Below are 18817 nucleotides of genomic sequence, written 5' to 3'. Positions count from 1 at the left end.
AGCCCCTCCTCTGGCCTCCTGTTGTGTCCTGGGACCTCAACGTTGTGTTGACACGGCTCATGCACCCTCCCTTTGAGCCTATGTGCTCCTGCGATCTGATGTTTCTCATTTGGAAAGTGCTGTTCCTGGTGGTGATTACTTCAGCTCACAGGGTTAGTGAGCTTCAGGCCTTGGTTACATACTTGCCCTACACGAAATTCTTTCATGACCAGGTGGTCCTCCATACAAATCCCAAGTTCCTGCCCAAGATGGTGACCAATTTCCACCTCAATCAATCCATTGTTCTGCCCACCTTTTTTCCAAGGACCCATTCACACCAGGGCGAATGGTCTCTACACAAGTTGAATTGCAAGAGGGCCTTAGCCTTCTATTTAGAATGCACAGCAGGCCACAGGCAATCTACTTAGCTCTTCATCTCTTTCGATAAGAATAGATTGGGAGTTGCTGTGGGCAAACAGACTCTGTCCAATTGGCTAGTAGATTCTATCTCCTTCTGCTATGCCCAAGCGGGCCTTCAGTTGGGAGGTCGGGACAAAGCTCATTCTGTGAGGGCTATGGCGGCATTGGTGGACCATGTACGAGTGGTTCCCATCACCAAAATCTGCAGGGCTGTGACGTGGAGTTCTCTACACACGATTGCAGCCCACTACTGCTTGGATAAGGTTGGTCAGCAAGAAAGTAGCTTCGGCCAATCTGTCCTTCACAACCACTTCCAGGCTCAAACTCAACTCTTCCTACCTGAGGCCCTTAGTTTGGGACCAGGCTTTCCCCTGGTCTTCCCAACTGCACCGCAGCTGTTTTGGTGCTCATTGGCACTTGTTTTTTGGTGCAGGTTAGTCATATATGTTTCCGGGAACAACCTCTATTTTGGTTTTCACCCATCTGTGAGGACTACCATCCTGCTTGTCCTAGGAGAAAGCAGAGTTGCTTACCTGTAACAGCTGTTCTAGGACAGCAGGATGTTAGTCTTCAGGAAACCCAGACACGTCCCCGCGGAGATGGTTTCTTCTGTGTTTTGTTGTTTTATTTTTTCGCTTGTGAATTCTATGTTACGAGACTGAAGGGGGACCTCGCATGGATAGTGGCATGCTTAGTGTGCTAGTCAAAGTTTCTAGAAACTTTGACAAACGTTTTCCGTGCTGGGTTCCATCTGATGATGTCACCCATCTGTGAGGCCTAACATCCTGCTGTCCTAGGAGAATACCTGCTACAGGTAAGCAACTCTGCTTTATCTTGTACATAATAACACTGTCCTGACCTATATATGTACAAGCCTAAGATTAGAAAGGAACTGTATAATGTTTCTTTCTTTTTCAAGAAAATATTAAACAAATGTATGCATCTCAGGTAGTACTTGAATAAATATCCCTGTAATATCATAAAGGGAAAGATGAGCTGAAAAATAGTTCTAGTTGCAATCATAAAGCTCATTTATAATGTAGGCAGATTGTATTGGATCACAATCAAAGATCGCTAACATGAAAACCCAAACAGTGGGGAAATAACAAAATCATTAATTGTTCAGTGACCTGGTAAATTGGAGTGACTGAAATTACCCTCAAACAGACTGACTAAAATTATATGTGGTCTTTCATAGCACGCATTCTTTTTGCCAAGCTCTGAAGAGTTGTTCCCAGTGTCATGTAGGTTGATGGAACAAAAGTAATATTCGTACACGATATTTTCACAAATGAGTGCTCTATTTTCCTGCCTCATTTGCACAAATATAGGTGCAAAGTAAGTACATGGTTGCTTTTAAGATGCATACCTTACACTAGTTTTTCAAGAGAAATTATCCTCCTCATTTCTCATTGAAAATTAACATAGCGTATGTGCACTACAACTATGTGGGCTATTTGAAAATTGTCCTCTCGATGGTTTAGATGATTGCAATCCAATAAATCCCACCTGTAGGTAAATACATGGAATATGGATTGGGTTTTGTGGGCATGATTTTCGGTAAAGTTATGGTTACTTGTGATGAAGTAGTAAACATGAAAAGTTATCTAAGAAAGCTTGAGTGGTCAATGTTTGGCAATTAAGGTTTAATGCAGTATTTTGTAGAATTGTGGTTTTGGGGCACAGAAATCCAAAAGCATGTTACAGCACAGAGGATTGTAAGGAACTGCAGGGTTTCGAACCCCTGACCTTGTGTGGTGTGGGTCATGAATCCTGCCAGGAGAGCTGTGCTGGCTCATGAGGAATTGAAGAAGCGAGGGTTTAGTAACTTCTCAGGTACAATGGGCAGGGCTAAGCCCAGCCAGATTCCCTTTAGCTGTGAGTCAACCCAACCTGGTTATGCAGCTGTGCTTAAATAGTAGCCTCAAGGAAGTTCCGTTGCTAGCACAACGTTTCCTGAGGATTTGCAGTGAGTTTTGAACTAAAGTAACACCAGAAGGATTGTTAGCTGGTCTGGGTCTTTCTTTCTGGTACCAGATAAGGGAAACCGTATTTTGGGAGTTTTCCTCAACCTGCAGCCATCAGTCAGAAAGTATTTGATTTTTTGCTCTGGTTTCCAGCATTGCTTTGTGGATTGTACGATTTTTTTTTATTTTCTTCCCTGACAAGGGTGAAGTACTAATGTGCACCAATTAGAAGAGAAGTTTCAGGGTGATTATAACTTATGACCTCAAGATAGCAAAACAGTCACTGGTAAGAACCAAGGGAATGCTAGAATGCATGGGGAGAGGAACTACCTGTAGAAATGAAAGGTGATAATGCTTCTGTATAGGTCATTGGGGAGACTTCAACTGCAGTATTGAATGGAAATTATATATTCAAAAGGATATAGATAGACTAAAGGAGTCCAAAGAAGGGTTGCCAGAGTCTGGCCCTTAAGCCCTATGAAAAGAGACTAAAGGGCCTAAATATACATATCCTAGGAGAACAGAGGAAGAGGGGCATAAGAAAGAGAACTTCAAATGGCGCAAAACTATAAATAATGCACATGAAGCCAGCATTTTTGGGTGGAAAGTAAGCTTTAGAACAAGGTTATAGCATGAGGCTCAAGGAGAGTAGACTCGAGTAATGTAAGGAAGTATTTTTTCACCAAAAAGGGCGATACAAAACTGAAATAATCTCCCACTGGAGATGGAGGCCAGAACAGTAAGATAATTCAAGAAAACAGAATACCCAAAGGATCTTTGCATACCAGGAAGTTTAGTTCAAGTCTGTAGATGGATAAGCTCTGTGGTATTGCATCAAGAATGGCAAACTAGATGGGCCCTGCAGCTTTCTCTGTTTCTATGATTGCAGATCTAAATATTTCAGCACATCTGTTTTCAAATGTTGGCATTGAGTAATCATGGGAATTGGAATCAATAAGCAAAAGTCATAAGACTTCCTAGGTCACGAGATTATCATAAGGCGGTGTCTAAGAAGAGAACAGTGGTGTATAAGAGTGTCCATGGATTACCCTATTCCACAGAGTTAACTAGCAAGTAGAGAGAGAGAGCTCATGCTTCAATTACTAGAGCTCCCACATAGGGGTAACCTGCACGGGTCGATAGTTCCAACCTGAAAGAGAAGGCATGGGACTGTATGGACCAGCAGTTATAACCATAAGAAACTTGCTGGGCAGACTGGATGCATCATGTTCTTTTTCTATTGTCATTTATTATGATTCTGTGTTAGTATGTTATAAATATAGGGTCTGATGTACTAACTTTGTATTCTGATTCTATGTCTCTGCAATAAAAAGCTTAGTAAATCAGGCCCATAGTCTAGAAAAAAGAAAGTGGTAAATGAAAGGGGTTTTGGTTTATTTTTCTGTTATCCACCAGCTAAACTGTTATATGTTTTATTTGTTTTAAGGGAACATGACAAAGACCCAGAAACTTTCTTTAAAATATTGCTGAAACTTAAAGAAAATATGCTACATTTCCATCTATCTATGCTTGGAGAAACCTTCACTGATGTACCAGGTATCGTCTTTAATTCTCTTGCCTGTGATATCATTTAAAGGGCAATTTTCATTTACCTAAGTAAGTTCCAGTCCCTTAAACCAGCTCAAAGTACACCAGGGTCCCACAATGTGCATTCTTTTCCTTGCATTAGGCTGAGGTGTTTCTCAGTGTGTGTTTAGGGTGGGGGGAGGAAAGTAATGCGCATAAATTGCATTTTCAAATCTGTGCATGTTATTTTCGGTAACAAAAGTGTACACAGAAAAAGCAAATGTCTGTGGGTGTTTTGTCCCTATTGCGTTTTTCAAAGTGGACATTCTTGCATTCTGTCACATTGAAAATAGTGTGAAGACTGTGGGTAAAACATACCAACAAAATTTGCAGCAATACAGGCAGTTTGAAAATTGCCCAAAGAGAAAGTACATTTCAGAGGGAGCCAGTAGTTTGCAGCTCTACGAGTAGTATTTTTTTTTTTTATTGCATGAATGTTGCACTCTTTTTTTTTTTTGGGGTGGGGGGCCTGGTAGTTCCTTCTTTATCCTTTTCCATACAGCTGAGTCAGAACCAGTGCTGGGCTTGCTGAATTCATTTCTTGAATATTCATTCCACAATTTTGGCTGCTAGACAGCTCCGCCAGCAGGGGTCTTTATTAGATCACGCTCTGCCCATCTCTAGTACCGCCATAGCCAGCCCTATAGGAACTTCCGTCACAGATTCCTCGGAGCCTCATAAACAAGTCACTTCGACTTCTTGCTTTGGCCTGCCTGGCACCTAGTCTTGTTTCCTGTGTGGCCTAATACTGGCCTTCTTCCCTTGCCTGGTTTCTTGTGGTCTTAGAGGCTTACCTGCCTTGTCTTGTTCCCAGTGTGACCTGTTTAGGCCTTCTTGTCTTCTCCTGTCTAGGCCTCCCTGTGGCCCATCTTGTCTTGTCCTGTTTTATCTTGTCTTCCATTGGTACATGTTTGCCTGTGTGTCTGTATACTTGTCCTATCTGGGCCTTGCTGTGGCCTTTCTGCTTCCTTGGATCTCCTGATGATTCTTCTTGTCAGTGGGTCTAGGTCTCCCGGGGCCTAGCCCATCTGTATATCTCTGCCTTGTCCATGTTCCTCATGTGGCTTGTTTTGGCCTTCTTGTTTTGTTCTGTTTGTTCTTGTGTTCCTTGCCTGTCTTTTTTGTTTGTATAGTTCCCTGTGAGTCTCGCAGTGGCCCCCTGTTCCCTATGGATCTCCCTGTGGGCCTCCAGGTGGCTCTTGAGTGTCTTGTCTAGGTCTCCTGGTGGCCTAGCCTTTCCGTGCTTTGTTTCTGTGGCTTGTCTAGGACTCCCAGTGACTTATCCTGTCTATGGTCCCTGTCTTAACCTTGTCTTGCCCAGGTCTCCCAATGACTTTTTTAGCCTGTCTGTATCCTGCCTTGTACGCATGTTCCAGTTTAGCCCTTGATTTACCCTGTTCCTATTTTCTCTCTCTGTGCTCCTGTTTTGCCTAGCTTTTCCTCTCTGTCTAGCCTTTTCCCCTATTCTACTTTACATTGCCTCCCAGTCAGCATAACTCAGACTGATCTTCTGTTGCTGACCTGGACTGGCTTATTCCCTTGCTGTGTTTGATTTTTTCCTGCCCCAACCTCAGCCTGGACTCTAACTTCACCTGGTCATTGCCTGCCCTGACACATCCTGCCATGCACCCTGCTAGAAAAGCCCTGCCAGCTACCAGAACTTGCAGACCCAACCCAAGGGCGAGGTGGCTGGCCAGATAGAAGACCTGCTCTGCTATAGAGCCCTGTATTGCTGCTGCTGGGGGGATACATGTATCCAGTCTACCTGCCCATGACAACAATCCTGCTTATCCAATCAAAGAATCAGGGCAGAGTACAATAACAAGGATCATAAATGCAGTGTGTAAAAAACACTGACAGTTAATAAAACAATAAAACAGTTATATAAAACAATAACATTAAAAGCAAAAACAGACAACAGCATAAATCTAGCTCTCAGTATTGCTGAAAAGGAAATGAATACCTTCAAATCTAGTCATATCGGGGGCTTAAAAGGTGAAAGGAGTGCTCTGATTTTTTGGGGGGAGTTGGGGTTTTTTTTGTTTGTTTTTCATTTAAGCTGATTGATTTTTTGTTTGTTTTCTCTTTTTTAATCAATGTTATTGGTAACATAAATTAAAAAAAAATATAAAATATATTGGAACTGCTAGGTATGTTGTACACTATAATCAGATTTGTCACTTCTCATTGAGTGAGGCAAATACATTTTATAAATGGAGGTTAAGATTTAATAAATCTTTTACAAAATGAATGTTTTATTAAGGAAGGGAACAGTGGGAGCCAAAGAAAAGAAAATACAACCAAGAAAAAATAATCTACAGATAGTAAACAAATAAAAACAGATTAAAAATCTGTTTGAGACTGCGAGTTGAAAGAAGTAAAGGCATACCTGAGGTTATATGTTATGGATCATCTTTTAATTGTTTTCTCTATATTTCAGTAAAACTCCATTACATGATAAATTAGTGCTTATAATCATAATCAAGGACTGATTATACAGTAAAACACATCCAATAGAAAACATGGAGCATACATGGTTTAAAAATTTAATAATGATACTTCTTCTACCCTATACAGACACTGTGGATCAAAGAATATAAAAGTAAAATGTGACAAAAAAAATTGCTATCAAAAATAGTCATTCATGGTAAACTTGTAGAACATCAGAATAAACCTCATCCTTTCAATGTCACAAACTGCTGTTAAGTATAATCATCACTTATATAATTCAAAATTGCCAATATGTAAATAAATTACATTTTTTTTCCAAAACCTTTTTCTTGTTACAAATAAAATAGGCAAAAATAACCACTTATCTTTCACACAGTGCAAGGAAGTCCCGTAAATCAGTGGAGCAGAGGAGAAGCTTAGGGGCGGATTTTCAGAGCCCTGCTCGCGTAAATCCGCCCAAAACCGGGCGGATTTACGCGAGCAGGGGACCTATGTAAAATAGGCTTCCCGGCGCGCGCAGAGCCCCGGGACTCGCGTAAGTCCCGGGGTTCTCGGAGGGGGGCGTGTCGGGGGGCGGGCCCGGTCGTCGCGGCGTTCCGGGGGCGTGTCGGCAGCGTTTTGGGGGCGGGTACGGGGGCGTGGCTACGGCCCGGGGGCGTGGCCGCGCCCTCCGTACCCGCCCCCAGGTCGCGGCCCGGCGCGCAGCAGGCCTGCTGGCGCGCGGGGATTTACGTCTCCCTCCGGGAGGCGTAAATCCCCCGACAAAGGTAAGGGGGGGGGGGTGTAGACAGGGCCGGGTGGGTGGGTTAGGTAGGGGAAGGGAGGGTAAGGTGAGGGGAGGGCAAAGGAAAGTTCCCTCCGAGGCCGCTCCGATTTCGGAGCGGCCTTGGAGGGAACGGGGGGAGGCAGCGCGGCTCGGCGCGCGCAGGCTATACAAAATCGATAGCCTTGCGCGCGCCGATCCAGGATTTTAGTGGATACGCGCGGCTCCGCGCGTATCTACTAAAATCCAGCGTACTTTTGCTTGAGTCTGATGCGCAAGCAAAAGTAGGCTGATCGCGCTTCTTTTAAAATCTACCCCTTACTGTTTAGACCAGCAGGCTGTGAACCAGGGAAACCAGGGTAAAAGTACTACTGAACCTGCTTGTTGCCTTGGGCAAGTTACTTCACGTTCAAACTTAGAGGTATTCATGTTAGGCAGTTACCACGAGGTAAACACACTGCAGTAGCGATATTGCACGGTATTTTAAAAACTGCACATTATTTTACCCCAATTTACCCAAAATACTGCACATTATTTTACCCCAATTTACCCAAAATTCATAGCATGAACATTATAATAACCTGCTTTGCCAAATGCATGCAAAGGAGCTCATTACTAGTAAATGTTTTGATAGTAAAACAATGCAGTTTGCCTGAAAATTTGCAATCCGTGTTATTTTCCTGAAAGTTAGCTACAACTCAGGAATTGTAGCTAACTTTCCCCAGGATCAATCTCTCAAATTCCAGGCTCCTAGACATAAGTTGTAATAATTGAGATCTATGTGAATAACAAACTCTCCTGTATGCACTGTGTATTAGTTTCAAAGGGTAAGCTCTATCCAGAAATCTTTTATATATCTCAAGAGCTTTCAGTTTATTAACCTGTTTACTTGAGTCTTAAAAAAATGACTAACAAGAAGAGCATTCTTTAGAGGAAAAGGATGGCAACTTTAAAATATAGCAAGCTGTTGTGATCAGCTTCTTTTCTTAAAATCTTTTACATGAACATTCTGTTTTTTAATATGGACTGAATCTGCTGAGTTGTTGCATTCTTTTCATGCTTAGATTGATTGATTGATTGATTTATTTATTTATTTATTTATTTGAAGAGATTTATATACCGTTATTCGGAAAGCCATCATAACGGTTTACAATCAGTGCGATAAGAATATGACGTTTACCATGCAAAATGATAGAACTAAGGTTGCTTTTCTGGACATAATGATAGAATTCTTGAGTTGGCCAAACATTTCTCCTAAAAAAAACTTCTAAGCAAGAAATTTGAGTTACCCTTCAAGGGTAAGAATAACAAACAGTAGGTTCTCAGCCCAGCATTTTTCTTGCCATCCTCCAGACCCAAATAAGAGGCCAAAATCGGTATACTATTTTTTATGTTCTCAGAAAAACAAACCCCAGTCCATAATATAAATTGTATATTCAAAGAAGAGATTAATTCTTCTTCTACACTGACAAGTAAATTTTAAATGGGCTACCACATAAATTTGGGGCTTACGCTCATGACCGGGCCATGCGCGCGCATTTTAAAACATATCCGTCCACGCGCGTAAACCCCACTACACACCGAAGTGCCGGGTCTCTCCAAAGGGGCGGGGTCTGGATGGGGAGGAGGGCGAGCCTGGACAGCACCTTTTGACGCTGTCCTGGGAAAGCGCGTGCTAGCAGCCAGCCAGCACACAGAGATTACTTCTGCTCCAGAGGAGCAGTAAATATTAAAATAAAATATTTGGGGATAATTGGGTTAGGTTTAGGGGGCAGGGAAGAGAGAGAGGAGGGAAGTTCCCTCCCCGTCTGCTCCTTTATTGGAACGGACTGGGAGGAAACTGCGGGGAGGCCCGGCTGTGTCGCCATGCGTTTTTTATGAAAATGCCCGCATGTGCATGCGGCCATCGGATTTTATAACATGCGCACGCCGGCATGCACATGTTATAAAATTGGCGTGTCCATGTGCGCGTGCCAGGAACCACGCACACAATGACTTGTGCACGCTGCTTTTAAAATTGACCCCTGAGTTTACTATAAGTACCTTCATTAGCCAACCAATCAGTTTCCTGTCTAAGAAGGCATACAGTATTACGTTTATTGACATCTGGGAGCAGGGTGGAATGTGATTTAAGAAATTGGGGAGGGGAGGGGAAGGGAGAATTCATGTCTCTCTCCCTGCCACACCACCTGCTCCCCCTGCATCAAGCAGTGTCTCATTCCCCCTTCCTCCCTGTTTATCTTACTGCAGGGTCTGTGATTCCTGTTAGCTAAGCCTGTTGCACCACAGGCTTCTCTTTCCACACACCTGGATGATCCACTCATTCACTTTCTAAACACATTTCACTGGCTAGACTCGCACTAGATTTCTCTGTTAGCCACAAATGAAACATGTCGGCTATATGTTTCTCCTTCACATCTGGTTGCTTGGGTTTTTTTAAACTATTTATTTATTATAATAATTTCAGTTTTATACTTCAAGAAACAAACTCTTAAGAGGAATATCAACAAGAAAAAGCAAATACCACCCGAGAAATTATAGGCAATCTAATATATTTTGCCATTGTAAATTCACAATAAATAGAAGAACCAACCTCAGTGAAAAGAAATTCACCAAAATGGTGCAAAAAAAAAAAAAGAGAGAGGCTATAAATTCATTCTAGAAGGATTCAAGGTAAAGAGTAGCCATGTAAATTCTGGGATACAGCCAAGGTCTGGCCCTTAGAGATAATCTTATAGTTTAAAAATATAGAAAGTTACCCAAGGTCAGAAAAAATATAGGAAACATTCACATGTTTTCTATCCCAGTTTCTTTATTTTTTCTTTTTATGATTGGGATTAACACTTACCCTACTTTCGTGTGGATTTTTTTATCTTCCAGTTGTTAACCACCTTGGATCTCAAGGATGCATGCACCCATATTCCCATTTATCCAAACCACAAGAAATAGCTCTGATTCACAGTGGAGAAGGAACATTACACTGGGGAGCACAGTTTTTGTTGAGTTAGATCTAACACTTGTTTTTGACTAACTTTTGACATCTGAATCCAAAAATGACCCCAGTTTTTCTCTATCACACCAACTTTTTAAGGTACAGGATACACTCCCTTTGTCCCAAAAATTATACAAAATGTAGATGTGAATCGGTTATTTACACTTTCGAATAATAGAAGGACTAGGGGGCATTCCATGAAGTTAGCAAGTAGCACATTTAAGACTAATCGGAGAAAATTCTTTTTCACTCAACGCACAATAAAGCTGTACCAAACATACATATTAAGGGGCAGATTTTCAAAGCCCTACGTGCGCCGGGCCTATTTTCAAAAGGCCCAGCAGCATGTGTAAAGCCCTGGGATGCGTGTAAGTCCCGGGGTTTGAAAAAAGGGGTGGGGCAGTCCGGGGGTGGGGGCAGGGCCGGAGCCTCCAGACACTGCAGCCATTTGGCGCCCTGCCCAAGATCGCGGGCTGGCCATCGGCCGGCGTGTGCAACCTACACCTGCCCGGAGGCAGGCACAACTTATAAAATAAAGGTTGGGGGGGTTAGGTAGGGCTGGGGGCAGGTAAGGGAGGGGAATGTGGGGGGTGGAAGGAAAGTTCCCTCCGAGGCCGCTCCGATTTCAGAGCAGCCATGGAGTGAACAGGGAAAGCCAGCAGGGCTCCCCAAGGGCTTCGGCGCGCGCCAGGTGCACCTAGCGCGCGCCGTCCCCGGATTTTATAACATGCGCGCGGCTGCGCACACATGTTATAAAATCGGGCCCTAAGGTAAAAATGTATGCTTATAGATTTTCCGGCAGTGTTCAATCTGTGGACAATCTCACCTGATGCTCCAACAATAGTCAACCATCATATGTACATCCCAACTACCCTGATACTGTGCCTCCATGACCTTCAAATCTTGGTGGAATCATTCACCTTGCTCATCACTGACTGCACCAAGGTTTTTCGGGAAGTCAGCAAGATGGCTATTCAGAAAGTGCACCTTGATGCTCATGTTGCAACAAAGCATTTTGAAGCTCTCCAAGAGTTTGTGGACAATTTCGGTATAATTCTGTGCTCTTGTATTTCCAAGAAATTCCTTGGTTTTTGAACAACCAAGGAAACAATTCCTTGGTTTTGACAACCAAGCATTCTTTTGGATTTACAACAATTCTGGCACTTACCACAAAGTGTGAAAAAGTTATCGCAGTTTGCGGTAATACCTATGCGAAGTGCTAAGATAGCGCACTTTGCGATAAACAGCCTATTACCATAAAACATGCCCCTTTTCCTATCGCATGCAATATTTAGTGCATTTTGATAAATCCAGGCCTAAGAAAGGCTGTAGAGAAAAAACTTGACATGATAGAAGAAAACTAACTGCAGTTTTGAAATCAGCATGCCTATTTAAGTCTAAAACAGCTGAAAAATTGAACTCAACAGGAATTATGTTAAAAATTGTTCCCCAGTGTTATCAATACAAAGTTCTCCCATTTACTCTAGTGCAGCACCAAGAATTTCACAAAATGCCTAGCAATAGAGACTCCTGAGAAAATTAAAAATTCATAGGATAGGAAGCAATGACCTGTTATGAATTGAAACCTAGTTAAAAGATAGGAAACAGAGAGTAGGACTAAATGGCCAGCTTTCTCAGTGGAGAAGGGTAAACAGTGGAGTGCATCAAGGAACTGAACTGGGACTGGTGATTTTTAATATATTTATAAATGATCTGGAAATGGGAAAAATGAGTGTGGTGATCAAATTTGCAGGCAACATAAAATTATCTTCAATTGTTAAATCGTAAGTAAAAAATTGCAGCATAACCTTGCGAGACTGGAAGATTGGGTCTGCAAATGGAGGTGAAATTTTAAAGTGGACAAGTGCAAAGTGATGAATATTAGGAATTATTAGGAAAGGAATGCAGAATGAAACAGAGAATATCATAATGTCTATGTATCGCTCTATGGTGGGGTCACAACTTGAGTACTATGCACAGTTGTGGTCATCACATTTCAAAAAAGATATAGTTTCATTGGAAAAGATACAGAGAGAGGGCAACCAAAATGATAACGGGGATGGAATGGCTTTCTTGTGAGGAAAGGCTAAAGAATTTAGGGCAGTTCAGTCTGGAGAAAAGACAACTGAGAGGGAATATGATAAATGTCTCTAAAATCTTGTGTGGAATAGAATGTGTAAATGTAAATCAGTTAATTATTTCAAAAAATACAAATTCTAGGTGACTCTCCATGAAGTTAACAAGTGGCACATTCACAACAAATTAGAAAAGATTCTTTTTCACTCAATGCACAATTAACCTTTGGAATTCATTGCCATAGGATGTGGTTAACACAGTTATTTTAGTCGAGTTTAAAAAAGGTTTGGACAAGTTCCTGGAGAAGTCTATAAACTGTTATTAACCAAGTAGACTTAGCCTAGTCATCACTGCATGTTAGCAACACAGGATCTATTTACTGTTTAGGATCTTGCCTGGGAGTTATGGCCTGTATTGGCCACTGTTGCAAATAGGATACTGGGCTTGCAATCTGACCCAGTATGGCAATTCTTATGTTCTTAGCAGTAACTTTTATAAGAAAAAACAGTGTCTTAGTTTTTCTATACTAGCATGACTAGCTGATATGGATCAGATCCTTACAGGATCAAATGTTCCTATTACTGGGATTTGTTCTCAGTTGCAAAAAGTGTCATCTAATACCATCACATCACTTCAAAATCATTGGAGCACGCAAGCTGGGAAAGCTTTCCTTCCTGTTCAAAGGATGAACAAGTTAATGCTGTTAGTTTTTTCACTTCAAAGACAGTTATCAGTATCAGCCTGGAAATTCATGAAGCTGCTAGATCAGATGGCTGCCACAGTTCATGTAACTCCATTAGCATCTGTATATGAGGACAACCCAATAGAATCTAAAACATCATTGGAATCAACTGCCATCTTACAGAATGCAATTTTTATTCCTCTTATCTAGTCCTTACAGTGGCAGACTCAATCATCCAATCGTCTTCCATCTTCTACAGTTTCAAGAGAACTTACCCACAGATACATCCAATCAAACATAGAAAGCACAATCTGCTCAAGGGCCTTAGCCCAAACAAGAATAGAAACTTCACATAAACTTTCTGGTACTGAGCCTGTTTCCAAAGCCTTTCTAGTTTTCGAACCTTTCATTGTGTCAAAATATTACATAAACAAATAGGGGGGAACAGGATCTCTGAGATTGTACCAAGAAATGATCAAAATATGGACTTGGGCAATACAGGGGAACATTCATCTTAATGCCATACATCTCCTAGGCAAATACAACATTGTAGTGGATTCTTTGAGCTGCCACCTACAATTTCACAAATGGACCCTTTACCTCAAGACCCTTCAGTATCTTTTCAGCAATTGGGAACTCCTCAAGTAGATCTCATTGCAGTTTTTTTCAATCACAAACTTCCTCTATATTACTTCAAGAGGCTTGCCCAAGATGTCATAGCATTAATTGCTTTTGCAGTCTCCTGGTCAGAAAATCTGACACATGCTTTTCCTCCAATTCGGCTGATCGCCAAAATGATTTTCAAGTTGCAAAGAAAAGAGAGAAAGGTGATTCTAATACCTTCCTATTGGTCATGCCAAGTGTCCTTTCCTTGGCTTCAGTGGTTGGCCATAATTACAATTCAGTGGGTCTGTTCTTAGTCCCAGCCTCTGCTGTTTAGTGCTGACAGCATGAATGGAGAGTGGACAGTTAATGTCATACAGATTTCAGCAGAGGTAAAAACAGTACTACTGGCAACAAGAAGACCATCCTGATTCTCCCCTGGAGTAGTCTCTTAATTCCATCATTCTTTGCTAGATCTCATTCCAGCAAAGCAGAGCAGGCGCTCCACACCTTGGACTGAAGAAGAACTCTATTTTGTTTTTTACATAGAAAGAATGAAGCCTTACAGGAAATTGACTCAGTTGTTTATATCTCTTGATCTAAACAAACTCTTTTGTTCATTTTATCTCACCGTAATGCCTATCGCTATAAAGACGCAGGCATAGACTTTACCAATAGAATCAGGTCTCATCAAATGCGAGCAACTGCAACTTCAGTGACATTCTATGTTTGGCTGCTAATCAAGACATCTACAAGGCAACTATTTTGTCTTCTGTTCACACATTTATGAAGCATTTTTGTCTGAAAGAAAACTCTCACAGAGACAGTGCCTTTGGACAAGCTGTACCAAAAAATCTCTTTAAATAATAGCTTCAACTTTTCCACCATTCATAGTTATCCAGATTGCATATCTCTCAAACAAAAAACAGAAATCTATCTGTGCAACCCTCAGCTTGCCCCACCTGTGTGGTTGATTTTCCTGCTGCTTGTCCACGGAAAAAACAAAGTTGCTACCTGTAACACTTGTTCTCCTTAGCAGGAAAAATCAGCTACCCAAGCCCATCCTCTCTCCTTTCAACTGAAGCTCAGCTATTGAAAATGCTGGGGAAACTCACACGGAAAGAGGAGACACACACAGAAAGAGCATATCTGTGTCAGTGCCAACAGATGACATTATCCCACCCTTACGGGCTGATTTGCCCTGCTGTCTACAGGGAGCATCTGTTACAAGTTAAGTAACTTTGCTATCTTCCACCTTGTTTTTTCTCTTTTCCCTCATCTGCCTCCTCTATTTCCTTAACCATCTGTCTCGTCTTTCCTTCCATCATATTTTCTGTCCTCTCCCCCTCCATCCCAATCCTGCAAATCATCATTTCTTCTGTCTTCTTCCTCTATCCCATCCCATCCCATCACTTCTCATCTCCTATCTCCATCCTATTTTGTTTCTTCTATGTCACCTCTCCATCTCTCCCATCATTTGTCACATTTTGTCCCCATCACATCTTGTCTCACCCCATATATCTTCTTCCCCAGACACAGCTGCCACTGCTTATCTTTCCTACCTCCAACAGAGTGATAGCCATGTGAGTGGGGAGAAAGAGAATGACAATAGTTACAGGACATAGTGAAAATGAGTGGCAGTAGCAGCTTAATGGGATTGGAGAAGAGAGTGTGGTAATGGCTGCAACAATATGAGGAGAAAGCATAAAAAGAGCAGTTACTTTGAGAATGGACAGCACTGACACAGTAATGACTGTGTTTTCAGTCTGGAGCCTAGAGTAAATAAGAAGGCTCGACTGATAGGTTGTTCCTTTGATACCAATATCCTGGCTTAGAATTCTACTGTCTTTATGCTCTCTCTTGTTATAAGACCAGATCCTTTAAACTTATGGGAAATAATCATTTATTTTCTTCATGTAGACCTTGAGTGGCTATAAAAAGATTTGCCATGTGGTTCAGAATATGCACTTAGATCAAAAAGGATTTCAGTTTTTAAGTAAATTGAACCGATTTAGTGCCTCAGCCTGTTCTTTAGCTCCTTTTTCTTTCCGGAATTAAAGGTCTGGCTATACCCCTTGACTGCACAAGCTGTGCTTCACTGATAGATGAAGCCAGGGAATCTCTGTGGCAGAGGGCAGGCTTTTTCCTACTAATAAAAGGGATGGGTAACTCTGCTTTTTGCTAATCTGAACAGTAAAGCCAATGCAATACTACATTCCTAGGACTTAAAATTCAGGAGATTATAAAATGGTAAATGAGCACCATGCATTTGTATGTATATCTATATACATTCATCATTTGTCCTTTCATGAACTACTTTTTACTCTACTAAAAGCTTAATCAGAATTGCATGAAAACATTGTTTAATCAACTATTAAAAAGATATATTTCCTGTTTTAAAATGTTTACTGTTCTAGAGTTTTAAAAGATATTTTTATTTTCTGTCACCAATCATATTTCTGGAGTTTTCTATAGCAAATATTTTAGTTCTACTGTGGCATAAGTTTATAATATTTATTTGATGCTAAGAAGATAGCTTTCAGAAGGTGGTGTCTTTGTTAAATAGAAGGCACTGTAGAGTAGATACATGGGATCTTATGACCCTTAAGTAGAAAGTATAGATTTCCCAGGCCCTATGATATAGAAAGACCATATGCATAAGGCCCTTCTTAAAATGTAGTTGAGGCCCGATGTTGCGAGATCCACAAATGCCATAAAATCATGATTTATGTGAAGCTTTGCCAATCAGTTGTTGCTTGTCGGCAGGTTGCTGATCAGCTATTACTCACAATTGTATCACTTGTTCACTGCTCAGTAACAACTATTTCAGGTTCATCATGCAGTTTAGATAGTTTCATATATATGCAGAAATATCCTGGGTCTTACTGATGTGCTCCAGTTGCTATATATTGTTTAAAGCCAAGTGGACAATTTAATTATTTATTTTCTTCCACTTTGAAATTGCCCATTGCCTTATAAATATAAGGGTCTCATATCTGCAGAAATCCAGATCTACATAAACAACTGAATATGCTGAGACCAAGACATTTTTTTAATGTATGCAAAAAGGAATTGAATTATTAAAAGAAGTATTCAACTCTGGCCGAAAGATTTACTTCTGCTATGTACTGGACAAGACCAGCATAGACATCCATATATACAGTACCTGCAACTCTACCACCCTTGCAGTTTCCAAAAAAACTTTCACATCTCATGCCACAAGCCAAAATATATCCCCTTGGTTTCTCTCTGTAGATACCGTGCTCCATTATAGTAATTGGATGCTACTCTTATATCTCCTAATTCTTCTTGTAAAGAATTATACTATATTTTCATGTTTTAACATGCTTCAGACCCAAGCTGCTGTTGCTGCTTTAGAACAGCAAAATATGGGGCAGTAAGGTGTGGGCTTTAATTCTGATGGTTGCTTATATGTTACTGCCTTACTCCTACAATTTAGAAATACAGAAACCCTTTTTTTTTATGGAAACTCACTTAATAAAATTTAGCTTTAACAGAAATTCTGTTTTGGGACTGGGATTCAGGGTGGATACAAGGTTATTGTCAGGGCCCCTGGTCTCCTGCAGTTCTGAGGCTACGGTAAGGGATGCAAAGTTTGACCCGTGGCACAGAATTGGCCAATCCTCGCCAAATTGCCATGGGAGACCGAGGGTCGTGGGAGTTAGTGGCAGTGGGTAGCACTGTACAACTCTTCAAGCCCCCCAAACTGCCCCCCCCCCGAAGAAAAACTTTAGTGTTAGTATGGTGGCAAATTGTGTCCCTTCTGACCCCTTCTCCCCCAGAAGAAAAGTATCATTCGTGGAAGTGGGGTAGTGAATGTCTTCCCTTCTAGCACCCACTCCCCCCCCCCCCCAATCCTATCACTCAGCTTCTATATCAGGAAATAAGAGCCTTGCAGTGACTCTGGCCACGTCCTCCTCCTCCAGTGCAGGGAACTAAATGTCGTGCTGGAAACCACATGGTTAAAAACACAACATTCAGGCCCTGGTAGAGCAGGACGAGGAGGAGGATGTGACTTAAGGCACTGCAAGGCCACTGTCCTCTTCCTATTTAATGTAGGTTGAGTGAGGGGATTTTGGGGGAGAGGAAATAAATCAGGGTGATTGAAGGATGGAGAAGAGGATGAGGGAGGAGGGAGGGGAATGAACCAGAGGGAGAGGGGGGAGGGTGTGATTCAGGGTAAGTGAGGGGATGGGGGGATAGAGTGATCCAGAGTGAGTAGGGGGCAGTGATCCAGGGATTGTGAGGGAGTGAGAGTATCAGGGCAAGAAGTAAACAATGGAGAATGAGGGGATGAGAAGAGAGAAGTAAACGAGAGAGTGAGGGAAAGGTAGGTGCAGGGACGTGAATGAGGTTGAGTGAGGGAATGGAAGTGGGGTGAGGGATTCATTATGAAAGTAAGGGAGAAATGAAGGAAGATGGGGAGTAGATGGGGAGCGTTAATGAGGGAATTATTATGTGTACAAGTGGAGTGAAGAGATTGGAATGATTGTAGGATGTGAATGAGAACATTGAAGGTGATTGGAGTTTGACAGGATCAAAGGAGCTTTAGAGGAGAAGATGAAAGAATGGTTGGGATATGAAGGGGGGGGGACAATGGTTTATTTCCTTCTCTACTCCATCCCAATCTTTCTTCCACTTTCACTTCCATCCCCAATTTGCCTTCTTTCTTCCTTCTTTTCTTCATCACAGTCTTCCCTCATTCCCTTCCACCCCATCCACAATACTCCCTTTTCTCTCTTCTCCATCACTATTCCTCCCTCCTCCTCTCCTTTCCTCGCTCCTCCTCATTCCGGACCCCTCCCCTCATTCCCTTCCCTTATCCTCCCTAAATACTCCGTCTCCTCCCTCTCCCTCATTCTGCCATCCCATATCCCTCTAACCCTCCTGCCTAAGATTCCTTCTTCATTTCTCTCCTGTTAGATCCCCTATCTTCCCATTCCCAAATCTACTAAGATCCCTTTTCCCCTAATAAAGAATCAAATAAATTAGCTGGACACGGAAATGTCCGAAAATTACTTAATTTTTAGAAATAATAATAAAATTTAATTTTTAAATTGCAAATATATGCAAAATTTGTCATATAATTGCAGCATAATTTTGAAAGGTCTGCCATAAAATTTTCTAAATCATGCCACAGGTCCTTGAAATCTCTGCCACAGGAAACCGGGGGGCCTCTAGTTTTAGGCACCCTAGGCAAACCTTAAGCCTTGAACTCACCTCCCCAAAACATTGAGTCACCTAGCAACCCCTCTCCGACAAGATTTAGAAAATTA

At 41.7% G+C, this 18817-nt stretch overlaps 1 protein-coding gene across 4 annotated transcripts in view; it reads left to right on the top strand.

Moving 5' to 3' along the window:
* The window catches only part of GTDC1 (glycosyltransferase like domain containing 1), a 710677-nt gene that overhangs the window by 602957 nt on the left and 88903 nt on the right, over positions 1-18817 (top strand). For all 4 annotated transcript variants that reach the window (XM_029605412.1, XM_029605413.1, XM_029605414.1 and 1 more), the window contains one exon: positions 3814-3923. In XM_029605412.1, coding sequence (XP_029461272.1) covers positions 3814-3923 — 110 coding nt within the window. The remainder of the gene's footprint in view (positions 1-3813; positions 3924-18817) is intronic.

Source organism: Rhinatrema bivittatum, chromosome 6 (assembly GCF_901001135.1).
Source record: "Rhinatrema bivittatum chromosome 6, aRhiBiv1.1, whole genome shotgun sequence".
Classification (NCBI taxonomy): Eukaryota; Metazoa; Chordata; class Amphibia; order Gymnophiona; family Rhinatrematidae; genus Rhinatrema; species Rhinatrema bivittatum.
Note: the sequence above shows the minus strand (reverse complement) of the source record. Positions and strands in the feature narration are given on the sequence as shown.